Source organism: Carcharodon carcharias, chromosome 13 (genome assembly GCF_017639515.1).
Source record: "Carcharodon carcharias isolate sCarCar2 chromosome 13, sCarCar2.pri, whole genome shotgun sequence".
NCBI lineage: Eukaryota > Metazoa > Chordata > Chondrichthyes > Lamniformes > Lamnidae > Carcharodon > Carcharodon carcharias.
This window is the reverse complement of record NC_054479.1, coordinates 118,515,303-118,540,815: the sequence shown is the minus strand read 5'-3', so window position 1 is coordinate 118,540,815 and position 25,513 is coordinate 118,515,303. Positions and strand designations below refer to the sequence as shown.

Sequence of the window (25,513 nt, the reverse complement as noted above, 5' to 3'; positions counted from 1 at the left end):
AGACTTTACTTGGTGTCTAGAACTTCCTTGATGACAGTGTTCTCCCAAGAGTACAACTCAAGGTAGTGTTCCACCTATCTCTCCAATTGTTTATTTCAGATGATGATGACCACCCCTGCTTTGTTTTCAGTGGAGCTGTTTTCTTTACTGATGGACCTTGTACTTTGTTGATCCCTTCATACGTTCCCTGTGTTAAGGGACATATTCTGGCAAAGTTGTAACATTGGTGCACAGCCTATTAGTCTGATGGACTATACTTTGACTGGCTCTTAGTGCAGAGTCTCATCGCTCGGATCGCTCTTGTAATTAATGAGAACTGACTGCTTGGTTTTAATGACCTGTTTCATCACGGTGATGTTGGCCTCGAACCAGTCAGCATTTTTCCACTCTTGTTCCCATGTGTTGACAGTGCAATATTGTAGGTGGTGTCTCAAAGTATGTTCCATGCCATCTCTGTACTCTGTGGGAATTCTGTACAGCGTCTGTTTAATTGAGTCACGGAACTGTTAGTTTTTACCTGGATAGGTACTATGGCTGACTTTAATACGAGGATGGCATTTCTGCTTTGAATGAAAACACTTCAAGTGTTGTGTCCTTGCCCTAGTGCACACCAGAGAGTGACCTGTAACACAACCAATGCTGTGGTAGCTGCATGTGTTGAGAATGCTGTTCAGAGTGCCAGGTCTGGTGATGATCAAGTCCAGTTGGTGCCAATGCCTTGATCTTGGATGGCTCCAGGACACCTTGTGGCATAGTTCATTGTGAAAGAAAGTGCTAGCTACACAAAGCTCGTGGTAGCAGCAAAGCTCAAGTAGTTCTCATTTATTAATTAATGAGAACTGACTGCTTGAGTTCGGTGACTCAACTGAACAGAATTCCCACAGAGTACAGAGGTGGAATGGAACATACTTTGAGACACCACCTACAATATTGTACTCTCAACACATGGGAACAAGAGTGGAAAAATGCTGACTGGTTCGAGGCCAACATCACAGTGATGAAACAGGATTAAGACCAAGCAGTCAGTTCTCGTTAATTACTAAATTCCCAGGTTATGATGTCCGTGGCAGGAGGACCATCCCTTGTAGTCCGCACCAACTCTTGCGTTGAAATCCTCCAGTAGGTTTTTTTTATTTTTTTATGAGATGTGGGCATTGCTGGCTAGCAGCATTTATTGCCCACTCCTAATTACTCTTGAGAAGGTAGTGGTGAGCTGCCACCTTTAACCACTGCAGTCCATGTGTGTAGGTTATGAAGGGAGTTCCAGGATGTTGACCCAGTAACAATAAAGGAACAATGATGTCGTTCCAAGTAGGGATGGCATGTGGCCTGGAGGAGAACTTGCAGATTGTGTTCCCATGCATCTGCTGCCCTTGCCCTTCTAGATAGCTGAGGTGCTGTCGAAGGAGCCTTGGTGTTTGCTGCAGTGCATCTTGTAGATGGTACATACTACCACAGTGTGTCGGTGGTGGAGGGAGTGAATGTTGAACATGGTGGAAGGGGTGCCAATCGAGTGGACAGCTTTGTCCTAGATGGTGTTGAGCTTCTTGAGTGTTGTTCAAACTGCACTCTTCCAGGAAAGTGGAGAGTATTCCATCACACTCCTGGCTTGTGCCTTGCTGGGAATCAGGAGGTGAGTTACTCTCTGCAGAATTCCTAGCCTCTGACCTGGTCTTGTAGCCACGGTATTTATATGGATGGTCCAGCTCAAGCTGTAATAAGGCCAGGAGCTGAGTGGCCCTTTTGGAACTCGAACTGACCATCAGTGAGCAGGCTGTTGCTGAGTAAGTGCTGCTTGATAGCACTGCCAACGACACCATCCATCATTTTGCTGATGATCGAGATAGACTGATAGGGCAGTAATTGGCTGGGTTGGATTTGTCATTTTTTTTGTGGACAGGGCATAGTTGGGCAATTTTCCACATTGCCGGGCAGGTACCGTTGTTGTAGCTGAACTGGATCAGCTTGGCTAAGGACTTCAAATTGGCTGAAGACTGGCATTTGTGATGCTGGGTACTTCAGGAGGAGGCCAAGAATGATCATCTACTCGGCAATTATCGTTTGCACTGATTGCTGGGCTCCCCCATCATTGAGGATGCAGATATTTGCGGAACTTCTTCCTCCAGTGAGTTGTTCAATTGTCCACCACCATTCACAACTGGATGCGGCAGGACTGCAGAGCTTAGATCTGATCCAGTGATTGTGGGATTACTTAGTTCTGTCTATCACATGCTGCTTTTGCTGTTTGGCATGCAAGCAGCCTTGAGTTGTAGCTTCCCTGAGTTGTAGCTTCCCTATGTTGACACTTCATTTTTAGGTATGCCTGGTGCCACTCCCTTTATTCTTCATTGACCCAGCATTGATCCCTGGCTTGAAGGTAAAATGGCAGGTTGGGGGGTATGCCGGACTATGAGGTTACAGATTGTGGTTGTATACAATTCTGCTGCTATTGCTGATGGCCTACAGTGCCTCATGGATGCCCAGTTTTGAGTTGTTAGATCTGTTCGAAATCTAGCCCATTTAGCACAGTGTAGTACCACACAACACGATGGAGGACATCCTCAATATGAAGACAGGACTTGGTCTCAACAAGGACTGTGCAGTGGTCACTCTTACCAATACCATCATGGACAGATGCATGCTACAGGTAGATTGGTGAGGAAGAGGTCAAGTAGGTTTTTCTGTCTTGTTGGTTCCCTTGCCACCTACCAAAGACCCAGTCTAGCAGCTGTGTCCTTTTGGACTCAGCCAGTTCTGTCAGTAGTGGTGCTACTGAGCCACTCTTGGTGATGGACATTGAAGTCCCCCACCCAGAGTACATTTTGTGCCCATGCCACCCTGTGCTACTTCCAATTGATGTTCGACATGGAGGAGTACTGATTCATCAACTGAGGCGGCGGGTGGGGGGGGGGGGGGGGGGGGGGGGGGGGGGGGGGGGGTGGGGGGGTGTGTGTGTGTGTGTGTGTGTGTGTGGTGGTGTGTGTGGCAGTACGGTAGGTGGTAATTAGCAGATTTCTTTGCCCATGTTTGACCTGATGCTATGAAACTTCATGGGGTCCAGAGTTGACGGTGAAGACTGCCAGGGCAACTCCCTCCTGATTGTATACCACTGTGCTGCCAGTGGGACAGAACATACCCAGGGGTAGTAATGTTGGTATCTGGGACATTGTAAAGTATGATTGTGTCAGGCTGTTGCTTGACTAGCCTGTCGGACAGCTCTCCCAATTTTGGCACAAGCCTCCACATGTTAGTAAGGAGGACTTTGCAGGGTTGACAGGGCTAGATGGACTGTTGTTGTTTCCAGTGCCTAGGTCAACGCAGGTGGTCCATCCAGTTCATTTCTTTTAGACTTTGTTGCAGGTGAGTGACTTGCTAGGCCATTTCAGGGGAATTTTAAGAGTGAACCATGTTGCTGTGCATCTGGAGTTGCATGTAGGCCAGATCAGGTAAGGACAGCAGATTTCCTTCCCTTAAGGACATTAATGAACCAGATAGGTTTTTACAAAAATAAACAATGGTTTCATGGTCAGTATTACCAAGACTAGCTTTTAATTACAGATTTATTAATTGAATTAAAATTTTACCAGCTGCTGTGGTGGGCTTTGAACCCATGTCCCCAGAGCAATAGCCTGGGCCTTTGGATTACTAGTCCAGTGACAAGTAAAGGTAAAGGCGTTCTGACTTAAGGATTCTGCTGATAGCAGTGTCAAGCTCCTGTGTAGTGGAGCACAGAGTTTGAGCATAGATATTCATGAGGTTAACTGGCCCTGTTTGAGTTGAGAGGCGGGTGGAGAGAATATGTTTTGAACCATTTGTGGGGGTTTTTATCATCGAGAGTAACAAGTTCCTTTAAACAAAGCCCACCTTGTCTATGTGCTTCCTCTGAACTCTTCCACTGCCAGATGAATATGTAATGTTTTTCTTTCTTTGGCTCTCGGCGAGCCTGGTCTCTTGTTGGGAAGCTATGTCAATGTTCAGCCTGTCGAGTACCATTTCCTTCACAGTGTTACTGACAAACTACAAATCATCTGTAAATCCTATTCAGTTGGCAAGCTGGAACGTCAGGACTATGTGCAAAGTTACCATTCTCTTTCATTCTGTTTGATTGCGTGGTGCAATGGATTCTGTCCACTTGTTGAGCAGAGACTCTAAGCTCCTAGCACCTATTGAAGCATATGGACCGTGGTGGATCAACACTCTTACTAGTCTGAGGCTGCCTGACTTGAGGTGGGCGGTGGTTGACATGTGGGACATAATGCCCCCTCCCATAGTCTGATTTGGTTTGAAGCACCCGATCTTTGCGCAAATCGAGTTGGGATTATTGTTTCTAACTGCTGTCTCCCTTTTTTTGTTAATGTGAAACTGGAGTGTCCTCTCAAGGGTGCAAGCCTGGGCAAAATTTGAGACCCTGGGCTGCCCAAATGCCAGATCCCCCTCGACCTCCCTGGTAGAATCCACAGGAATGCAAAGAACTACACTTGGCAACGGCTTGGTTGCAGGAGTTGCCTGCAAATATGTCATACTTAGACATCAGTCCACCTTTTGGTTCCACACCAGATCTTTTGTCGGGGGTTTATTCCCTTAGCTTTCACTTTCCCTGAGGTATCCACAAGGCATTGGAGCAATTTGAGCATACCTGGGCGTTTGGTTCATGAGTGCCAGGGTGTGTCCACATGTCGGTGAGCCTGCACACTGCATGTCTGGAGGTCAAACCTCCTCTGAATTCCGCTGAGCTTTCATCTGGGGTGGCAAGCAACCCAGTTTCTATGTATCACCACAAGGAGGCACAGATGAGAATTTATGAGCGAAGAGGCTGCGCACCGACAGGGAGAGACTTACACATTTGGCCCTCTTTCGCATTGCTGTTCGCCAGTGGTGTAGGGTGAGAATGCTAAATAAACTAGCACACACATGTAGAAAGCATGCTAACTCTCTTCACCCACACACCAGACACACCACACAGCACATTGACGTGTTTGTCTTTTTATTGAAACCTTACTTTAAGACTGTATATTTGAGTTCAAGGAAAAGGACACTGAAAAATGTTTGTAAAAATTGTGGATTCGTTTATTTCCACTTATTTTCCTTGGTACTTTTTCCTTAGCTGCAAATACAATCAGTGAATTCCCCCACCTCCTCACCTTTAGCTCCCACTTCAAAACCCCAGCATTCACACTCATTCTCTTATAATATGCACCCAAAAGTGAGTACCAATGAAGAGTTATGTTATATATAAATGTGCTTTTTTTTTTGTCCATTAAACTGGCAAATTTCCATCACACTTGTCACCAGGATCAAATTTCATATTTACACTAATGTAACAAATCACAATTGATTAGCGATAAGGAAAGTACCAAGTAATGGACAGCATTGAAATGCAGGAGTCAATTTCAGAAAGAAAATTACGATTCAAAATTGGGCAGTCGACAACAACTGCTAATAACTTAAAGCAACTCCGTGAAGGAGCTGAAATATGTTTTGAAAATTCTTTTTGCATTTGCTACTGAAAATAAGGTTAAATATGTTTTAAATGCAAGATGATTAAACTACCTATATATAGTCTTCAAAGCTTATAGCAGACATGTTTGTGTAACACAATTTACTTGCTATAAACGGACGGTAAAATCAATCGGTGATTCATTATATAAAATCCAATCACCAGTGCCTTATGTTTAAGACCAACAGCAGGTCATATACTGTTTAAAGCAAGCAAATTTTAAAATGCTAACGTATTTTCATTCATCTTCTTGCATCCTGTTATAGCAAGATTAAGTAATTTTAGGATATGTCCTCCCATCTACATGTAAGGACCGGATTTTCGTAACATGCCAGCTTTGTGATTCTTTGATCCATTTGACTAAACTATCCCAATTTAATTCTGAACAATTTGAGACAAAAACCCCCAGAGCATAAAGAAATGAGCATTGCATGGGTATAGAGGGGTGCTGTGAAGTGGTGTGTAGATTGATAAATACATGGGCTTAACAAGGTGTAAAGAATTTGTTGACCTGCTGAAAATAGACAGTGAGCTTAATACATGTTAAGCAAATGGCCAGTGCTACCTTTCCAATTATAGTCAGCCACTTGTGATAAGTGGCGCGGTGTAAATTGTGGGCATTGTCACATTAGAAATCAATTGAACAATGTCCTCCTTCAGGCCTGTTAGTATTAGAAGGCTTATCTTCGAGTCTGTGCTGATTTCAAGGCATATTGTTGACAGTTGAAGAAACTAAATAGCAAAGCAGCCAACAGTGGTTCATGCCTCCAACATCTAGAAACTGATTGACATTAAGTCCACCTATTCACACAACTTCCAGAATTTTCTGCTTGTATGCCCTGCTCCCTCCTTCATTCTGGGATCAATAGAAAATTACTGCAGGTGAAAAGCACTAAGAAAGTAATTATTGGAAGCAATTACAGTATTTTTTTTAAAATGTTGCGCATATGTTTTAAAGCCAAAACATGAACACTTTTTTTTCTGAACAAATGTTTGATATACCAGCTGACATCCTGAAAATGCAGTTGGGAAGTACAATAAGAGAACCAAATGCAGAGGCAGGGAAAGGAAAAACTGACTATTCAGGAAGGAGCAAGTATTCATATTTTGTAATGTATTCTAAATGGTTACATCAGCCACCTTTTAATTGTTTATAGTGAACTGAAAGAAAATAATGTGCACGGTATCAAGTTCTGGAAAGACTGTAGCATTTAAGTTTGAATGGAAGCCCTAGCTGAAACATGTATTTAAACCATTGTGGTAAATACTAGAGAGATCTTTGGTAAAGAAGCCAAGTTGTGAACCAGTCTTAAATTTTCATATTTATTGTTATTTGTTCTAAACCTTGCACCCCACACAGTTGAACTATAAAGACAAATAGGTAAAAACAAAAAACTGCGGATGCTGGAAATTCAAAACAAAAACAGAATTACCTGGAAAAACTCAGCAGGTCTGGCAGCATCGGCAGAGAAGAAAAGAGTTGACGTTTCAAGTCCTCATGACCCTTCAACAGAACGTTCTGTTGAAGGGTCATGAGGACTCGAAACGTCAAGACAAATAGGTGTTCCCTCCATATCCCTTGCAGAGATTGATCGATATATCAACTTGTGGTGACTAAGAAAAGCATTCGTTCATTTTCTAGCATCCAATCAAGCGCAGATTTTGCAAATTTCTTTCCACACTCCTGTTTAGTAGAAATGTGCGCCCCTCCCCCCTGCAACTCAGTGTTAGCAATGCTACAGAACATTGTATGTAATATGTGCAAACATATTACAAAATACTGTGACTCCCACTAATGCATATGTAAACAAGATAGTTAGATGGTTCCTCTGGAGTGTCTCTCAAGTTAAATTTCACGATGTAGCCACATGTGTGCATTAGCTGGCTGAGCATTTCTCGTGCAAGCAACGGGGATCACTGAATAGCAATTGGGGAAGTAGGAGTTTTATTTCCCGTTCTGACTCTCAGGCATTGAGAATTTTAGCACTTCAAAGGCGCACACAATGAGACATCATGAAAGCTTACCTTTGGTTCACCCTTAAGACATTGCGACAGAAGTGCGACAGGGCAGTGTCCAGGTTCAAGCACGTTCAGCTGCTTCATCGGTGATCTTTCCTCCATCATAAAGTGAGAAATGGGGGTGATCACTGATAATTGTGCTTTAGTTTCATTCACAGCCCTTGAAATAATGAAGCAGTCTGTGCCCACATACAGCAAGACCTGGGCAACGTTCAGGCTTAGATTGATAAATGGCAAATAATCTCCAACAAAAGAGAATCTAACCATCTACCCTTGATATACAACAGCATTAGCATCATTGAATTCTGTACCAATTTTGTGGGTCACAATTGACCAGAAACTCAACTGGACCAGCCACATAAAGTGTTGTGACAAAAACAGGTCCAAGGTGAGTGATTTGCCTCCTAAATCCTGAGAGCCTGTCCAAGGCACAAGTCAGGAGTGTAATGGAATACAAAAATAAAAATACCTGAAAAAACTCAGCAGGTCTGGCAGCATCTGCGGAGAGGAACACAGTTAACATTTCAAGTCCATTTGACTCTTCAACAAAACTAAAGAAAAATATTATTTTTACTTCTGTTGAAGAGTCATACGGACTCGAAACGTTAACTGTGTTCCTCTCCGCAAATGCTTCCAGACCTGCTGAGTTTTCCAGGTATTTTTATTTTTGTTCTGGGTTTCCAGCATCCGCAGTTTTTTGCTTTAATCTTAGTGTAATGGAATACTCTCCACTTGCCTGGATGACTGCTGCTTCAAGGGCACTCAAGCAGCTTGACATCATCCAGGACAAAATGGCCTGCTTGATTGGTATGAACATTCACTCCCCCCCCAATGCCAGGTCACTGTGCAGTGTGTACTGTCTACAAGGTGCACTGCAGCAACTCATCAACGCTTTTTAACAACAACTCCCAAACCTGTGACCTCTGCTGCATAAAAGGACACAGCCAACAGACACATGGGAACACCATCACCTGCAAGATCCCCTCTGAGTCGCATACCTTCCTGACTCAGAAACATGTTGCCGTTTCTTTGTAATTGCTGGGTGAAAATTCTGGAACTCCATACATAACAGCTTTGTAGGATTTTCTGAACCACAAAGACTGTAGCAGTGCCAGAAAGTGGCTTATCATCACTTCGAGGGCAATTGGGGATGGGTAATAAATGCTGGCTTTGCCTGCACCACCCAAATCCCATGAACAATTTTTTTTAAGTCAATGATAAAAGTGTTTGCATATCTTTGCTGCTGCATTAAGCTTTTAAATTTCCTTTTCAATCTTTGGTTCTGCTAAAAAAATTTTTAAGCAAGGGCATAGTCTACAAACTTTATGGGGTTTAGCAGTTTGTGACCACATCTCCACCATTTTGTTAGGTTTTGCTAGACCTCTGTTTGGAAGAGGAAGAGTAATATATTTTGCTGGGTACATTGATCCTGCCCCACTGGTGGTACATGTAGAAATGTCATTCTTTCATGATGGAGGCCTGTAGTGAGCCACAATTGGCGAAATCAAGCAGAGATGTGAAAACAATATTGATTGTTTTAGCAGTGATTGGATGATATGGACAGCTATGTTGTTAAGGGGTAATTAGGCAACCCTGTTGATGGGCCAGATGCAATGAAATGAAAATTTTTTGGATCTCATCACTTGATTGCACAGCAATTTGACTGGAGCAAGTAGATTGACACATGCAATAATGTTTGGAATATAAACTTATTGGCCTAAGAAATGTGGACACCTGCAGCATGGAGGAAAAAAATCCTGTTGCTTAGCAGTGAGCCTGAGGTAATTGTAGAAAGCTATTTAGTATTCTAGTAATCTAAAATTCAAAATAGAGACAAGTTTACTTCCTTGCTGACTTGCACTAACCTTGATGAAACCACTTATTTTCCATTCTTACTAATTTAATGTCTGAATGTTATCTCCTAATTTTATTAGATTAATTGATTGCAAAAAATGGCTAAAGATTGTTTATTTATTGAGACCTGACTCTAAAAGGTACTTTAAAATGTGAGTAGAATAGATTATTAGATCTACTGCTCATAAATTATGTAAAGATAAATCAACAAAAGAGAAAATTGGGATGAAGAAATAGTAAGTGAATTTTTTAAGTATTTAAATTTTTTTTGTTTATAACAGTTGTAACAACACTACACATGACACTTAAGTGCATTTATTAATGTAGGTCAGTGTAAAATTCATCTATCAGATATTTAACTGAATAACTTTTTTTAAAAAAAGAGAGCTCGGCATTCTAACTTGACCTCTCCTTAAGGAAGGTGTTAGAATTTATAAACAGCTGCCAATCGACAGAAACAACACTTGCCTGTTAGTTTAATTCATAACACTTTGGATCACTTACCCACAGGGCATAGCTGAGCAATGATTCGGAAGAGAAAGATCAGATTAAACACAGCAAGTTGAGTTGCTGTCACAACTGTTTTCAACCTCAAGTTGCAGTAACCAATGAGAGCTAATATTAATTTACAAAGATAAAAATTCTAAGCAGTCTGTATAATTTATGAAAAATCTTGTGTATGTAGTATACACTTTCTGTTAATGTCGCACTTTTCCTGCCACATCTTGTTGATTGGCTAGATGTAAGAGTAGCAAATCAAATCTGAGAAGTTGCAGCTCACCACCACCTTGACAATCAGGGGTGGCCTTGCCAGTGATGTCCAATCTCTGAAACAAATGGAAAACAGCCAGCAAACTACAAATATTTATGAAAGCAATCAATGCTGATATTTTGGCATTTTCTCATGTTCAATTAAAGAATGGAGAAAATAAATGAACCCAAATAATTAAACTATTTTTGTTTTCCCCTCAGCCTGGTGCATACAGGCTAGAGGTTTTCTAACAATATAAATCAAAATTATATGCTTCACATTAACATGGTGACTAAACTCCCATGCATGGTTGTATTTTGTGTTTTCAGCAGCAGCATTAATGACCCCTTTGAAAGACCTGGGCTTGAAGCTGATACTTGACCAACAGTTATCATCATATTGTTAGTTCAGGGTAATGTGTTGAGTTGATGTTCTGCTGAAGTTCTTGTGTATCAGCACGACTTTGTAAATGCAAGTGTCAGCTGACATAACAGGAAAGCATTTTTCGAGTTTTTGCCAATTATTTGGAGTCATTTACAGAGTGAAAACTGTTTGCAGAACCACTGTAATCATTTCTTCCAATCTACATACACACTGCAGGGCTTTGACTCCACCCCATTTCTGACAGGATCTAAGATGCACCATGTTTCCCCTCCATTGCAAATGGCCCCAGTGCTCCCCCCCCCCCCCCCGCCCACCCCCCAGGCCAGAGTGTTGACAGGTTGCGCTTTCTCCCATTACCCATAAGTACCTAATTCAATGCTTCCTTGGTTTGTTGTCACTTAGTACTGATGGTTACTGGAAAGCCCCACCCACTGACCACTCCTCTCTCTCTCTCTCTCTCTCTCTCTCTCTCCTCCCCCCCACCCACCCACCCACCTCCTTTTGCAGATACCTTCACTTTTCCCACTGCATAGATGAACCCTGCTAACTTTTCTCATTGAGATTCCATTTCTCGCATGCTCCGTTTCTGGATGCCATGTCCCAACTGCTTACAGGCCCCAGAGGTCATTTACTAAACCAAACACCACATTCTACCCCAATGTCACCAAACCCCTGATTCCCTTTGCCATACTGCCATAATCGTACCCTCACTCTTGTTAATGTAAGTGAAGTTACACAAACACTGCCAAAACTCAACAAGCCCCACCTGCCCCTTGCCATTACTGCTAAATACCACCAATAATCTACGTGTTTCCTTCTGTTTTTCCATGCATACTGGAGTATTAAAGAAGAAATTAAAAATTGAATACACAAGGACATAAGAAGTAGGGGCAGCAATAGCCCATATGGCCTGTCAAACCTGCTACAATACAATTGTTGCCGAATCTTTGGCCTCAATTCCAATTTCCTGCCTGCTCCCCAAACCCTTGAGACACCAAAAATATGACTATCTTGGCCTTAAAATATATCCAATGATGGCGCATCCACAGCCCTTTGAGTGAAAAAAAATTCCCCTCACCTCAATCCTAAATAGTCAGCCGTTTACCCTGAGGCTTTGGCCTTGTGATTGAGATTCCTTAGCCAGGGAAAACAGCCTCTCGTATACCCTGTGATGCCCATTCAGAATTTTGTATGTTTCAATGACGTCACCTCTCATTTTACTAAACTGCAGAGAGTATGGTCCCAAGTTACTCAGTTTTTCATTATAGGACAACACCCTCATCCCAGGACTCAATCTAGTGAATCTTTGCTGTACTGCCTCCAAGACAAGTATATCCTTCTTTGGATATGGAGACCAAAACCACACGCATTATTCCAGGTGTGGTCTCACCTAAGCCCTGTACAATTATAGCAATACTTCCTTTTTGGAGCTTGACTTCCCTACGTCATCCTACAAATGGTCTTGGAGGTTTAGCCTAGCAGGGGAGTGTAGCTACGTCATATACCCTAGACCGGCAGAGCGGTCCTCTTCTAGGGGGTCATCCTCTACGACCGAGCGCTGAGCTTCGGGAGGGACGCACATGGAGCTGTGAGGGAAGGGGGACACCCGCCTAGCCAGCCAGATCAGCCGAATCAACCCTAGCGATCAATGGGGTGACAGATGTCACAGCCAGATCGCTCTCACACCCATACTTCCTTTTTACTTGTACTCCCAATCCCCTTGTAATAAAGGCTTTCCTAATTGCTTGTTGCACCAGAATGCTTTCTATGTTCCTTGTACAAGTGCATCCAAGTGCCTCTGGGCATAAGCATTTGAAAATTTCACATCTTTTAAAAATCATTCTGCTTTTCTATTATGACCAAATTGAATAGCCTCACACTTCCCCATATTATACTCCATTTGCCATCTTGTTGCCCACTCGCTTAACTTGTCTATATTTTGTTGCAGCCTCTGTGTCCTCACAGCCTACATTTCCACCTAGCTTTGTACCATTAGCAAACTTGTATTATTCTGTCTCTTCGCCTTAAGTCATGAATGTAGATTGTTAATAGCTGAGGCCCCAGCACTGATCCTTGCGGCACAGTGGGGAGCTGGTATTGTCACTGACTAGTTTTCCAGAGAACCAGGGTAATGCTTTGGGGACTCGGGTTCAAATCCCATCACAGCAGATGATAAAATTTGAATTCAACAAAAATCTGGAATTAAACTGGTCATCTGATGATGACCATTGCCAATTGTTGTAAAAACCCATTACTAATCTGCTGTCCCTACCTGGTCTGGCCTACATGTGACTCCAGACCCACAGTAATGTGGTTGACTCTTAAATGCCCTCTGAACAAGGGCAATTAGGGATGGGCAATAAATGCTGGCCTAGCCGGTGATGCCCACATCCCATGAATGAATAAAAAACTCCACTAGTCACAACCTGCCGACTTGAAAATGTCCCGTTTATCCCTGCTCTCTGCTTCCCACCATTAACCAATGCTCTATCCATACTAATCTACTACCCCCAGATTTCATAGAACAAGGACGATAATATAATGATCAAAGCCACAAATGTTTTTTATATAGAAAAATAGCCACTTTGATCTGCAAAATTTTGAAGTTTAAAATCATCTTCCTTTTAAGAAAAATACTGAATTCGACTAAACGTATGACCTAACATCCCTTTTTGTTATAAGTCTGGATGTTCTCTGACACACCATGACAAATGCTACTGGAGGTGTGCTAGTTTTAATGAAAGTGCAACATTTTGACCACAATTTTGCACTCTCCCAGCCTTTTTCTTCACTGTAATAATCTTTGTTTCAAGTGAGTTGAAAAATTATTTAGGCTTGCCCCAAGAAATTGAAATTTCTCTGGATGCACCAGCCGTCTAAGGATTAAAACTTGACTGTTTGGAGGCATGTTTATCAGTCAAAAACACTTTGAATGATTCCTGCATAGAGGTGATTGAAGCATTTAGCTGGCTGTAGAACAGTTGTTCTTTGTGTGGTAAAGTAGAACTGATAGGAGAAATGGAGAAAAAAACTCATGAACATACCTCATGCTCCCAGCTGAAGGAGATTATATTGAAAAATGATTTCTGAGGGAGAGAGAAAGTATTTTTAAAATCGGAAAGTAAAGCCGGACATGTTTGAGAGATTTTTGAAGGATCTTCCATGTGGTCAATTTTATTTCATTAATGGTAGTACCAAAAGTGTTGTTTGGTAGTACGGGATTTGAGTATTGTTGAAAAAAGAGACATGTCTAAGTTTTTCATCTTGCACTCATCAGGAGACTCGCAAGAATATTAGTATAAGGGGGAAAACAACAATTTATACTATATATGAAAAGAGTGCTGATTGGTTGGCAAGTGGCATTGCCATGGAGAATGCACCACTGATGGTAACTGGCAGTTAACTGCCAAGCATTGTTTGAAATTTAAACTAGGCAGCTTGACCCTGATTGGTCAAGGCATTGCCCTGAGGAATGAGTCAGCGAATGGCTGTCACTTACTTTGTTTAGCTGAAACAGGCTAAATGTGTGTAAACGTTCTTTCTGTCTGCAAAGAACTGGGCTCTGTGTATTAATATATGTAGCTTCCGATACATGCAAATGCGCCACATTGCAAGCTCGACTGACAATCTTAAATTTATTGCCAGCTTAGTTCTTAGCACGCTGGGGATTATTTAGCAAATGTTATCCAATCGTGGAATCACATCCTAATGTCGGACACTATTTTGAATTTTGCAACCAGCCCGGGCTGGTTGGGTGCGGTTTATACATACTTAACATCACAATGGCACTGAAATTCAAATGCCACATTACTCATTTGTTTGATAGGCAGAACGTCTTTTTGGCTTGATGGCAGCATCCTGTTAGTATTGAATACCACTCATATTGCTACTGCATAGGAGCAGTGGGAAACAGCTAGCTTCACCTGTTGCTCAAATTTTTGAGATACCTTGCTCTTCCAGGGTAATCGGAGGTAGATTGGGCACTTTTCAGGGACCAAAGTGATGGCCTTAGGCCTGTTCATGAGTTTGCCTGATATACAGCACAAAATGATTTGATTAGAGTAGCCATAATCCTGCAGGATGCCTTTGATGCACATATTTCAGCATCAAGCTTGCATGATGAGCAAATGGCTTGGGGCCCCGTTTCCAAAGTTGCCAATTGTACAGCGTGTGGAACTGTAAGAATCCCAACGCGTATATTGACCAGCGAAGGCAGGCTTGCAGTAGACCGTGGTGGAGAATTCCCTGGCAGATTTCTCAACTAGTACATCAAGGAAGGAGAGTTCATTTGACTGCTCCATTGCATAGGTGAATCTGAGCACAGGACGGAGCCCATTAAGACATGTAAGAAAATTGTAAGCAGCTACGGCTTTAAATATAGCAAACATATCATCCACATATCCAAAATATGCAAGGGATAGGAGGCTAGGTGTCATTCCATCGAAGACACATTTCTCATGGAACCCAACAAAGATGTTCGCGAGAACTGGGCTGAGTGGAAATCCCATGGCAGCACTATCTATTTGAGTATACATTGTGTCATTAAAACTGAACTCAGCTGTGCAAGTTGCCAAGTTCATAAGTTCATTGCATATCAACAGCAATGCTGTGTCCATGTGCTCATTTGACATTGCTAGCCTATTCGCCAATGCTCCACTTAAGGATGCCAAAGATATTTGCTCTGCAGCACTATATCATGGTGATCTAGACCCGCTGCCATTGCATGAATCAGTATTTACTGAACTTATGAACTCAGTCCTGAAAAATGCCCAGTCTACCTCCAATTACCCTGGAAGGGCAAGGTATCTCAAAAATTTGAGCAACAGGTAAAACTAGCCGTTTCACGCTGCTACTATGCAATAGCAACAGGAGTGGTATTCGCCACTAACAGGATGCTGCCGTCAAGCCAAAAAGACATTCTGCTTATCACACAAATGATAATGTGGTGTATGAATTTCAGTGCCATTGTGATGCTAAGTATGAAGGCTTTACATCCCAAAGACTGGCAGATCGTATCAAACATCCTGTCCCAGCCGTTGCATACCCAACCAGCCTGTGTTTGCAAAATTCAAAGCAGTGTTCGACATTAGATGTGATTCTGCGATTGGACAACATTTGTTAAACAATCTGATAACTAATTTAATTATTGTCAGTCGGACTCGCAATGTGGCGCATTTGCGTGTATTGGAAGCTACATATATTAATACACAGGGCCCTATTTGCAGACAGAAAGAACATGTACATACACTGCACCTGTTTCAACTAAACAAAATAAGTGACAGTCACCTGCTGACTCATTCCTCAGGACAATGCCTTGACCAATCAAGGTCAAGCTGCCTGGTTTAAATTTCAAACAATGCTTGGCAGTTAACTGTCAGTCACCATCAGTGATGCACTCTCCATTGCAATGCCACTTGCCAACCAATCAGCACTCTCTTCACATACAGTATAAATTGTTGTTTTTCCTGTTATATTGATATTCTTGTGAGTCTCCTGATGAGTGCAAGATGAAAAGCTTAGATGTCTTTTTTTTTTTGAGCAATACCAAAAGTGTCCATCTTCCACCCATGATCTTAATGTTTTCAGCACTGAATGATGCTTTTATATGCCCAATCACAAACTTAACTGGAACATGCTTGTGTTCTTTAGTCACTACTTTTTGAAAATGAAAGCAAAAGAATTGTACCAATGTCACTAATACAAAAACTATATACCAAGGATCTGAAATAAAAATCGAAAATGCTGGAAATACTCAGTTAGCCAGGCAGTATCTGTGAAGAGGGAAACCGAGTTTGCATTCCAGGTTGATGATCTTTCATCAGAATTGGGAAAATTTAGAGGGGAGGTGGTGGGAAAAAGAACAATAGGGAGGGTCTGTGATAGGGTGGAAGGTAGGAAAGCTTAAATGACAAAACACTTCATGGTGCAAGGACTGTTAAAGAAATGGAAGATGTATGTAGAGGTGAAGTGAGTTTCAGTATCATGAACAGCTTGTAAAGAAAGGAAAAATAAGATAGATAAAACCAAACCAACAAAAAAGTAAATGCAGTAGGGGTCAAGATTACAATCTGAAATTGTTAAAATCAACGTTGAGTCCAGAAGGCTGTAAAGTGCCTAATCAAAAGATGAGGTACTGCTCCTCGAGCTTATGTTGAGCTTCATTGGAACGCTGCAGGAGGCTGAGGGCAGAGAGGGAGCAAGGTGGAGAATTAAAATGACAGGCGCGACCAATACTCGGAGTCATGTTCGTGCACTGAATGGAGATGTTATACAAAGTGGGCGCCTGACCTGTTTGCGTTCTCCCCAGTGTAGAGGAGACTGCATAGTGAGCAACAAATGCAGTATACTAAATTGAAAGAAGTACAAGTAAAAAGCTGTTTCATCTGAAAGCAGTGATTGGGGCTTTGGACAGTAGGAAGGGAGGAGGTAAAAGGACAGGTATTGCATCCCTGCACTTGCTTCAAAAGGTGCAATGGGAGGGGTATTAGGGTTGATTGAGGAGTGGACCAATGTGTTACGGAGGGATTGGGGAGATGGGGAGTGGGTGAAGATGTTTGGTGGTGGAAATGGCACAGGATGATTCGTTGAATACAGACGCTACTGGGGTGGAAGCTAAGAGCAAGGGGAACGTTATCATGGCTCTGGGAGTGAGAGAGGTGAGAACAGAAGTGTGAGAAATGGAATTAACACAGTTGAGAGCACTGTCAACCAAAGTGGGTGACAATCTTTCAGAAAAGTGGCATATTGGAAAGGCTACTATGGAAGATTGCATTGTCAGAACAGATGTGACCAGGAGGAAGAAACTGGATGTATGCAATAGAGTCCTTACAGGAAATGGGATGTGAGGGAGTGTAGTCAAGGTAGCTGAGTTGTCTGGGCTTCTAATGAATATTCATTGATAGCCTTTCCCCAGGAATCAGAGAAGTCAAGGAAGAGGAGGGAAGAGTTTGAGGTTGACCGCGTAAAAGCATAAGAAGGGTTGAAATTTGAAGCCAAGTTGATGAAATTTTCCAGTGCAGTGCGAGAGCAGGGAACTATATCAATACTGTCATCAGTGCACTGAGAAAAGAGGTGAGGGAGGGACCTGAATAGGCCTAGAGTTCCACATATCCTACAAAAAATGACATGCCTAGCTAGGATTCATGTGGGTTCCCATAGCAGCACCTTTTTATTTGGAGGAAATGAGTGGACTTAAAGGAAAAGTTGTTCGCCGTGCGAACAAGCTCAGCCAGGTGAGGATGGTGGTGGTGAATAGAGTAGTTGGACCTCCATTCAAGAAAGAAGCAGAGAGCCCTCAGACTGTCATGGTGGGGAATGGAGGTACAGAGGGATTGAACACCCTTGTGAAAAGAAGATGGCTAGGGCCAGGAAACTGGAAGTCATGAAAGTGACAGAGAATATCTCAAATGTCATGGCCTATGTGGGAAGAGACTAGACAAGGAGAGAAATGTAGTTAGGTAGAAGGAAACCATCAGAGGGAAATGAACAGGCTGAAACGATAGATCTATTAGGGCACACCGGTTTGCGAATGAGGTAGAAGTGAGCTGTTCAGCGTTGGGGAGCGATAAGGTTGTGGGTCATGAGAGAGGTCAGTGGCAGTCTTGGAATGGTGGCTTGCTGTTCGATGTTGAGGTCATGATCCAGGGGAAGTTAGAAGGAAGTGTCAATAATCTGGCATCTGTCCACTGTTTGTTTGAGGCTGGTGCACCAAATGACAAGAGCACCACCCTTATCAACTGGTTTGATGACAATATTGGGGTTGGACCTGGCAGTATGGAGTGCTGCAAATTCAGTGAGCAGAGAAATTAAGACAACCAATATTGCACGTGCATTCCACAAAAAGATCTAAAGGGGTTAAGAGGCCTGAGGGAGGAGTCCAGGTGGGGTGGGAACTCTGAAGATGGAAAAAGAATATGCTATACAAAAGCCACTTTTTAATGTCAAAGTCATAATAGATCATTACAATAGTCTATTTTTTGTTGTACAATTTGTATTTATGTTCTGTTGTAAGGCAGTGAGAAGACCTGGTGAATAATGTTTACATAGACCTGATGTATTAGATTATTCTACTGTTGGATATTCATTACAGAAGATTATAAATGTACAGTAATGCAAGTGGGATACTATGCAAAGTTGCCAATAGTTTTTAAAAACCTAACCCAGATGTTCTTGAAGTGTTTGCCTTATTGACAGTGTAAAGAAATTTGTAGGGATGGGTTACTGGGTTCCCTTTCTTGATCTCTGGTGGGATCTCACAAGAACAGAAGATTTTGGGACTAAAATCAAGAATTCCACAAGTCTCGATTTATCAAGAGTGCTGGTTAATAATAAAAAAAAGTCCATAATTTGCTACCAAGGCAGCACTGAGGTTAATAATGCTGCCTGTTATTTATGTGCAAGTACATCAGCAACTTCACCCTAGGGAAGAAATGGGGCTAAATGTACAAATCCAAAGTTGTCCATTACACCATTAACTTCGTAAAAATAGCATTGCTCTGTCTGCTTACTGTTCAAATGTACGTTTTTCCTTTGACTTTTTTTCTCTCTCTCAATCCAATCTTTCTTTCACTCTCATCCTTTTTCTGTGCCTGATTTGACATTAAATTCTCCCACTCTAACAGGCATTTCCTTCTCAGTTCTTGTGCTGTTACTTTCATAATTGTTCAATCTGTTTAAGGAGATGCACAATTGGTTGCCCTGGTCGTTCAGGTCCCAAGTACCCAGTTTCCCATGCTGCACTGTTATCAGCTCTCACTTTTTAAAAAAAAAATTGCATGGCAAGCTGCGTAAAAACCTGAACGTGCAAAGCCAAGTCTAACTAATGGCAGACATCCTTGGATGCCCTGGCACAGCAAATAGTGGCCCAATGTTTACGATTAATGTGTGTTTGAGATTGTGGTTTAGACAAGCTGTTGGTAATGAAAGAGAAGCTCTAATCTGCATCAAGTCATAATGCTGATATCAAATAAAAATGGGTGTCTCAACACAGACCTTTGAGGATTTGAAAATAAACTTATTTCTGTTCCATGTTATGTAGCCATATTCAATAATTTTGTGTGTTACCATATAGCGTGACTGTCGTACATTTGTTTATCTTCATTTTTTTCTAACCTGGTAATAGGTGAGGCGAACATATTCACATGGTACATACAGGGCTGGCCCAATGCGACAGATCAGCTTGGTAGGAGCTGTGGATGAAGAAGTTGGGGACTATTTTCCAGAGTTCCTTGATAGACTGGAAGAATCTCCTTTTTTAAAAGTAAGTAGTCAATGCAACTTATAAATATTGTTAATTGTTTAGTATCATTTAAGCTAAGCAACTGATGTACACTGTAACCTCGCAAATCCGAAATACTTGGCATCAAGGCATTTCTGAATTTTGGAATTTTCTGGATTTTGGAATACATACACACGAATGTATAAATTAGGAGCCAGGAGTAAGCCAATAATGGTAGAAAGCCTAATCATAACTGTATGAACTAGATATAAATATGCATCTGAGACATAAATTAGTGACAAAATATTATAAAGCAGTAATAAAAATTATTCACTGCCATGGTTCAAATAAACCAAACTGTGTCCTGGCTCTGTCCCAAAGCATTGCTGCAAACGAATTTGAGTCTCAAAAATAGCGGATGGTGGCTGGGGGGTGGCGCATTTGCAGTGACTGTAAGGCAGGAGAATATAGGAAACAGAATTATCAACCGCCCCATGTGACATTAGCCTCTGTCATCCAAATTTCCCCTACTGTTCCCAAACTGTGGGTTTCAACCCCTGATGGACTTGCAGAGATAGCTTTTGGAATTGCAGACATTTTTTTTTAATTCCTGTTGTTTGAGAATCTCATAATTTAAGCAAATTGCTATTTTCACCTAACTTTGTTTTAAACTGATTTTGAATTTCAACACTGATGTCCAGCACCATGTTGCAGTGCCACAAGTGGCCAGACCTGGAGTTGCAGGTATGCCAAAAAACAATTCGGACAACTGCTGTTGACTGGATTTTGGAGTTCCGGATTTGAGGGAATACAGTGTAAATAATCTGACCTCCGGAGGCTGATTGTTTGGAAGGGTGTTGGAAAAGGTGAGCAGAAACTGAAAGATTAGCTGGCCAAGAAAGAGGCTCGGAGGAAGAAACAGCCAGCAAATAGTATACCTTCTCAGCCCACTGTCTTCCTCCATAGCAAATGCAGCATAGACTTCCATGCCAGTATGGGACTCCTGAGCCACACCAGGCTTTACATAACACTGAATTGACCACCATGGCACCAACCATCACACGAAATAGAAGGCTGCCACCATTACCGCCACCACGCTGTGTGTGTGAGAGAGATGATGTGGCAGATGATGTGTGTGAGGCAGATCAAATCCACAAGGGAAACTTGATCATGCTATCACAACGGTTTTGCAATTTGTATTTATTTCGAGATGCGTGCACTAAATTCAGAAGTAGTAAGTCCAGCATGACTCTTAGAGATTTTTTTAAAAACTAAATTAACAAAGGAAAATACTTCAAGCACATACATATAACTACAAATTACTACTATAATAACTCCTAAAATCCCTAATTAACCTGACTCCCAGTTAATATCCTTTAAGGCAACAGTCCAAACATAGATTGTAGATTCTAAACAGATCCAGTAAATTAACACACTACCCTGGACAGTGGAATTCCAAATGGCTTTCTTCTCCAGCTACATGTTCAGTGGATTGGAAGCTTCATTAAGGCTATATCACACACTCCCATTAGATCTCACAATGCCTTCCTCTGATGCGTAGCCTCATTCTCCTTTATATATGTTTCCCTCCTTTTTAATATGTAAATTCGATTTTCATATGCCTTTGAAACTGTATTTTCCTCACAATATAAAAAACTTTCAGGTCTTACCTTGATCAGAGCCATGCGAGTGCGGCAGAGGGTTTTGGAAATGGAGAGTAAGAAGATACGAAGACTTGCTTCTAGATCCATTTTATAATATGGAGACCAAGCTAATCCGAGTATCCAACTCAGCATTGCCCCAAATACCTGTATGTTGGAAGGATCAGTAGGAGAGAGGTCTCTGTTTTCCAGCTGAGATTCAACATCCTTTATTCAGCCATTTTTCGCATTAGCAGAAAATAAGCTCAGTTTAAATGAACAGATCCAATTGTAACATTATGGAGCATCTACAAATTTGTCTGTTGCAATTACAGTGAAGTGGAGGTCCAATTTCCCTCTTAATTCAGTAATTATGCCATGAAGAACATTGTTGGAAAATGACTGGATTTCAGCACGCTGACACTAGGACAGTTTAAAGTTCAGTTAATATGATTGCTGAACAGCGAGGTGGTGGTTTTAAAAGTTGTGTGCGTCTTGTTTGTGCATTTTCCTGATTAAAAGTTGAATTGAATTCATTCAATTAAAAATAAAAACTTTCATGTTGCTAGTATTTATTGCCAGTAACCTTTGTGAAAAATAAAGCCACTCCTTAGCCTTGCTTAACTGGCTATTTGTAAATAACCTAAAATCACTGAAGTCCAAATCCCCCTTCATCTATCTAAAAATGCAAATTCCCTTCACACCTTACCTGCTAAACCAGCATCCATATTTACTCATTAGCACACGAAGCACCTAGCTTCTTTTGATGATTCAAAACCTACAGCCTACTTGACTTCAAATGTAATTAAAAACTTGTGCCCAATAGAAAGGATAACATTGAGTGCAGGTGCTCGGTCATGGCAAAGGTAAGTTATATCAGCAATCAGTTAACCTGCACATAAAACTTAATGTAGTTTAGCCAGATACTTCGGTTTTGGGATAGATAGTTGACTGTTTAGTTGAAAAGCAGGGATAATCATCTCGTGGATGAGCGGTGGAGGGAGGGGGGGTAGGGTTTGGCAGGAAGAGATGGTTGGGTTGTAAAACATCCACTATGTAACAACGGAAAATGGGAAATAACACATTTGGCAATTTGATTCTCATGAATACGGGGTGTGTTTGGTGTCCACCGTTTTTTCCACCTAATTGGTAGTCTTTTTCTAAATGCAAAAACAATATACACTCAGCATTTAAAATTATTCCTACTTTGCAAATTAATTTAATAAGAGCTTGATTTATGCATGCATGATTAAGTTATTGGAGCATTGTAAACATTGCAGAAATGCTTAAATTTATAGGAATACAAGCATGGTTGAAAAGTGCACAAAAGTTTTAAATAGTTTAAAAGTTTTGACTTGCAAGAAAATCAGGACACATTTGTGGCTATTATTTAAAGAAAAATTGGATTCTTTTACGTCGAAGTTACATTTGTAAATCACTACCTAAATAAACAATCCATTGTTCACCCCTACTCAAGATTAGCACAAATTTACTTGCCTATCAATGCAAAAAGATCTTGGTTTACATTTTTTGTTGTCTTACTAAACTATTTCAAGTATTGGTTTCAGTGCTTGATTTGTAGAATTGTCCTTTTAGATAAAGATAAATTTCCATGTAATATTGAATTATAATTGCATCTTGAAAGACATCTGCAGGAATTTGGTTGATCTTGTCAGTCTACAGAATTAGATAAATTTGATGAGCCTGCAAACAAATAACTAGTCAAAAAAAGTTCAAATCTTTCTATTTTTCTGCCAATAGCGTACATTACCATGGGGATCACTTTCTAGTCTCAAACTCAAGTGCCGTAAAGAAAGTGATGATGGCCCAATTATGTGGGTTCGCCCAGGAGAGCAGGTGATCCCAATAGCAGACATGCCAAAATCACCTTTTAAACGAAGGCGGTAAGTTCAGCTTCTTATTTATTGTGTTTGCCAAACTTTCTTTGCTGGGTCCCAGCAGTTAAGCTTCCACCACTCATCTGCACCAATTTCCTTTCAGTTGTTTGGCACAGGAATAAACTCCTTACATGCCTTGACAATCATCAAAATGTCCATTTTTCTTCCAGCTTGGAATATCAGAAATCTAATACTGCAGGTTATAAGAATTAAGTTTGAATATTAGAATCCTAATACATACTATAGATCCTACAGAACAAATGTCAAAACTACTTTACAATATTCTGATAATGCATTTGTAACCAGAGAAAATGCTGGTTTGCTCCATTGAAGTTTATTCTGCTAATAAATTAACTTTGACATCTTAAGACCACAATTGTATTTTGAGAAATCTGAATATTTTTGATCACAGTCCAACTCCACTATAAAATACTGTAAGTGTGACAAATTCTATATTTTCCTTGTTTTATTGTTTATTAAACAACTTGTCCAACTTAAACAAATTTCTCTAAATTTATGAAAAACATAGTTTTTATTGCCTTTGATCCTTTATACATATAAAACTTAAGCATGGCGGGACCTATCTAATTGACTCCCATTGTAAAGTATGTTTGTCATTCATGATTTTGCCATTTGTGAGGTTTTACGGGAACTTAACCCCTGCAAATGGTGGCAATTTATCGTACATTAATTTCTTCATTCATGGGATGTGGGCACCGCTGGCTAGGCCAACATTTATTGCCCATCTCTAATTAACCTTGAGAAGGCAGTGATGAGCTGCCTTCTTGAACTGCTGCAGTACATGTGATGTAGGTACACCCACAGTGCTGTTAGGGAGGGAGCTCCAGGATTTTGACTCAGTGACAGTGAAGGAATGGCGATGTATTTCCAAAGCTTGGAGGGGTACATCCAGGTAGTGATGTTCCCATATACCTGCTGTCCTTGTCTTCCTAGATGGTAGCAGTCGTGGGTTTGGAAGGTGCTGTCTAAGGAGGCTTGGTGAGTTCCTGCAGTGCACCTTGTAGATGGTACACATTGCTGCAATGGTGCATCGGTGGTGGAGGGAGTGCATGTTTGTGGAAGGAGTACCTATCAAGCAGGCTGCTTTGTCCTGGATGGTGTCAAGCTTCTTGAGTGTTGTGGGAGCTGCATTCAGACAGATGGAGAGTGTTCCATCATATTCATGACTTGTGCCTTGTAGATGGTGGAGAGACGTTGGGGAGTCAGGTAAATTACTCACCGAAGAATTCATAGTCTCTGACCTCTTGTAGCCACGGTATTTATAAGACTAGTTCAGTTTCTGGTCAGTGGTAACCCCAAGATGTTGGTTGGGGCCGATTCAGCGATGGTAATGCCATTGAATGTCAAGGGGAGATGGTTAGATTCTCTCTTGTTGGAACTGGTTATTGCCTGGCACTTGCGTGGCAAGAATGTTACTTGCCACTTGTCAGCCCAAGCCTGGATATTGTCCAGGTGTTGCTACATTTGGACATGGACTATTTCAGTACCTGTGAAGTCATGAATGGTGCTGAACATTGCGCAATCATCATCTCACATCCCCACTTCTGACCTTATGATGGTAGGAAGGTCATTGATATAGCAGCAGAAGGTGGTTGGGCCTAGGTCACTACCCTGAGGTACTCCTGCAGTGATGCCCTAGAAACATAGAAAATAGGAGCAGGAGTAGGTCATTTGGCTCATCGAGCCTGCTCTGCCAATCAGTATGACCATGGCTGATCCTCTATCTCAATGCCGTATTCATGCTTTCTCCCCATACCCCTTGATGCCTTTAGAGTCCAGAAATCTATCTATTTCCTTAAATATATTCAGTGACTTGACCTCCACAACCTTCTGTGTTAGAGAATTCCATAGGTTCACCACCCTCTGAGTGAAGAAGTTTCTCCTCACCTCAGCCCTCAATGGCCTACCCCATATCCTGAGACTGTGATCCCTTGTTCTAAACACCCCAGCCTGAGGAATTATCACCATGTGTCCACCCCTGTCAGAACATTATACGTTTCAATGAGATCCCCTCTCATTCTTCTAAACTCCAGTTTAGAAGGCTTAGTTGGCCCAGTCCCTCCTCATACGACAATCCTGCCATTCCACGAATCAGTCTGGCGAACCTTTGCTGCACGCCTTCTATGGCAGGTATATCCTTTCTTAGGTAAGGAGACCAGACTGCACACAATAGGCCAGGTATGGCCTCACCAAAGCCCTGTACAGCTGCAGTAAGACATCCTTGCTCCTGTA

At 41.6% G+C, this 25,513-nt stretch overlaps 1 protein-coding gene across 1 annotated transcript in view; it reads left to right on the top strand.

Moving 5' to 3' along the window:
* The window catches only part of LOC121285844 (lysine-specific demethylase RSBN1L-like), a 76,733-nt gene that overhangs the window by 40,041 nt on the left and 11,179 nt on the right, over positions 1 to 25,513 (top strand). The window contains exons 3-4 of the mRNA XM_041202727.1: positions 19,627 to 19,764; positions 23,124 to 23,266. Coding sequence (XP_041058661.1) covers positions 19,627 to 19,764; positions 23,124 to 23,266 — 281 coding nt within the window. The remainder of the gene's footprint in view (positions 1 to 19,626; positions 19,765 to 23,123; positions 23,267 to 25,513) is intronic.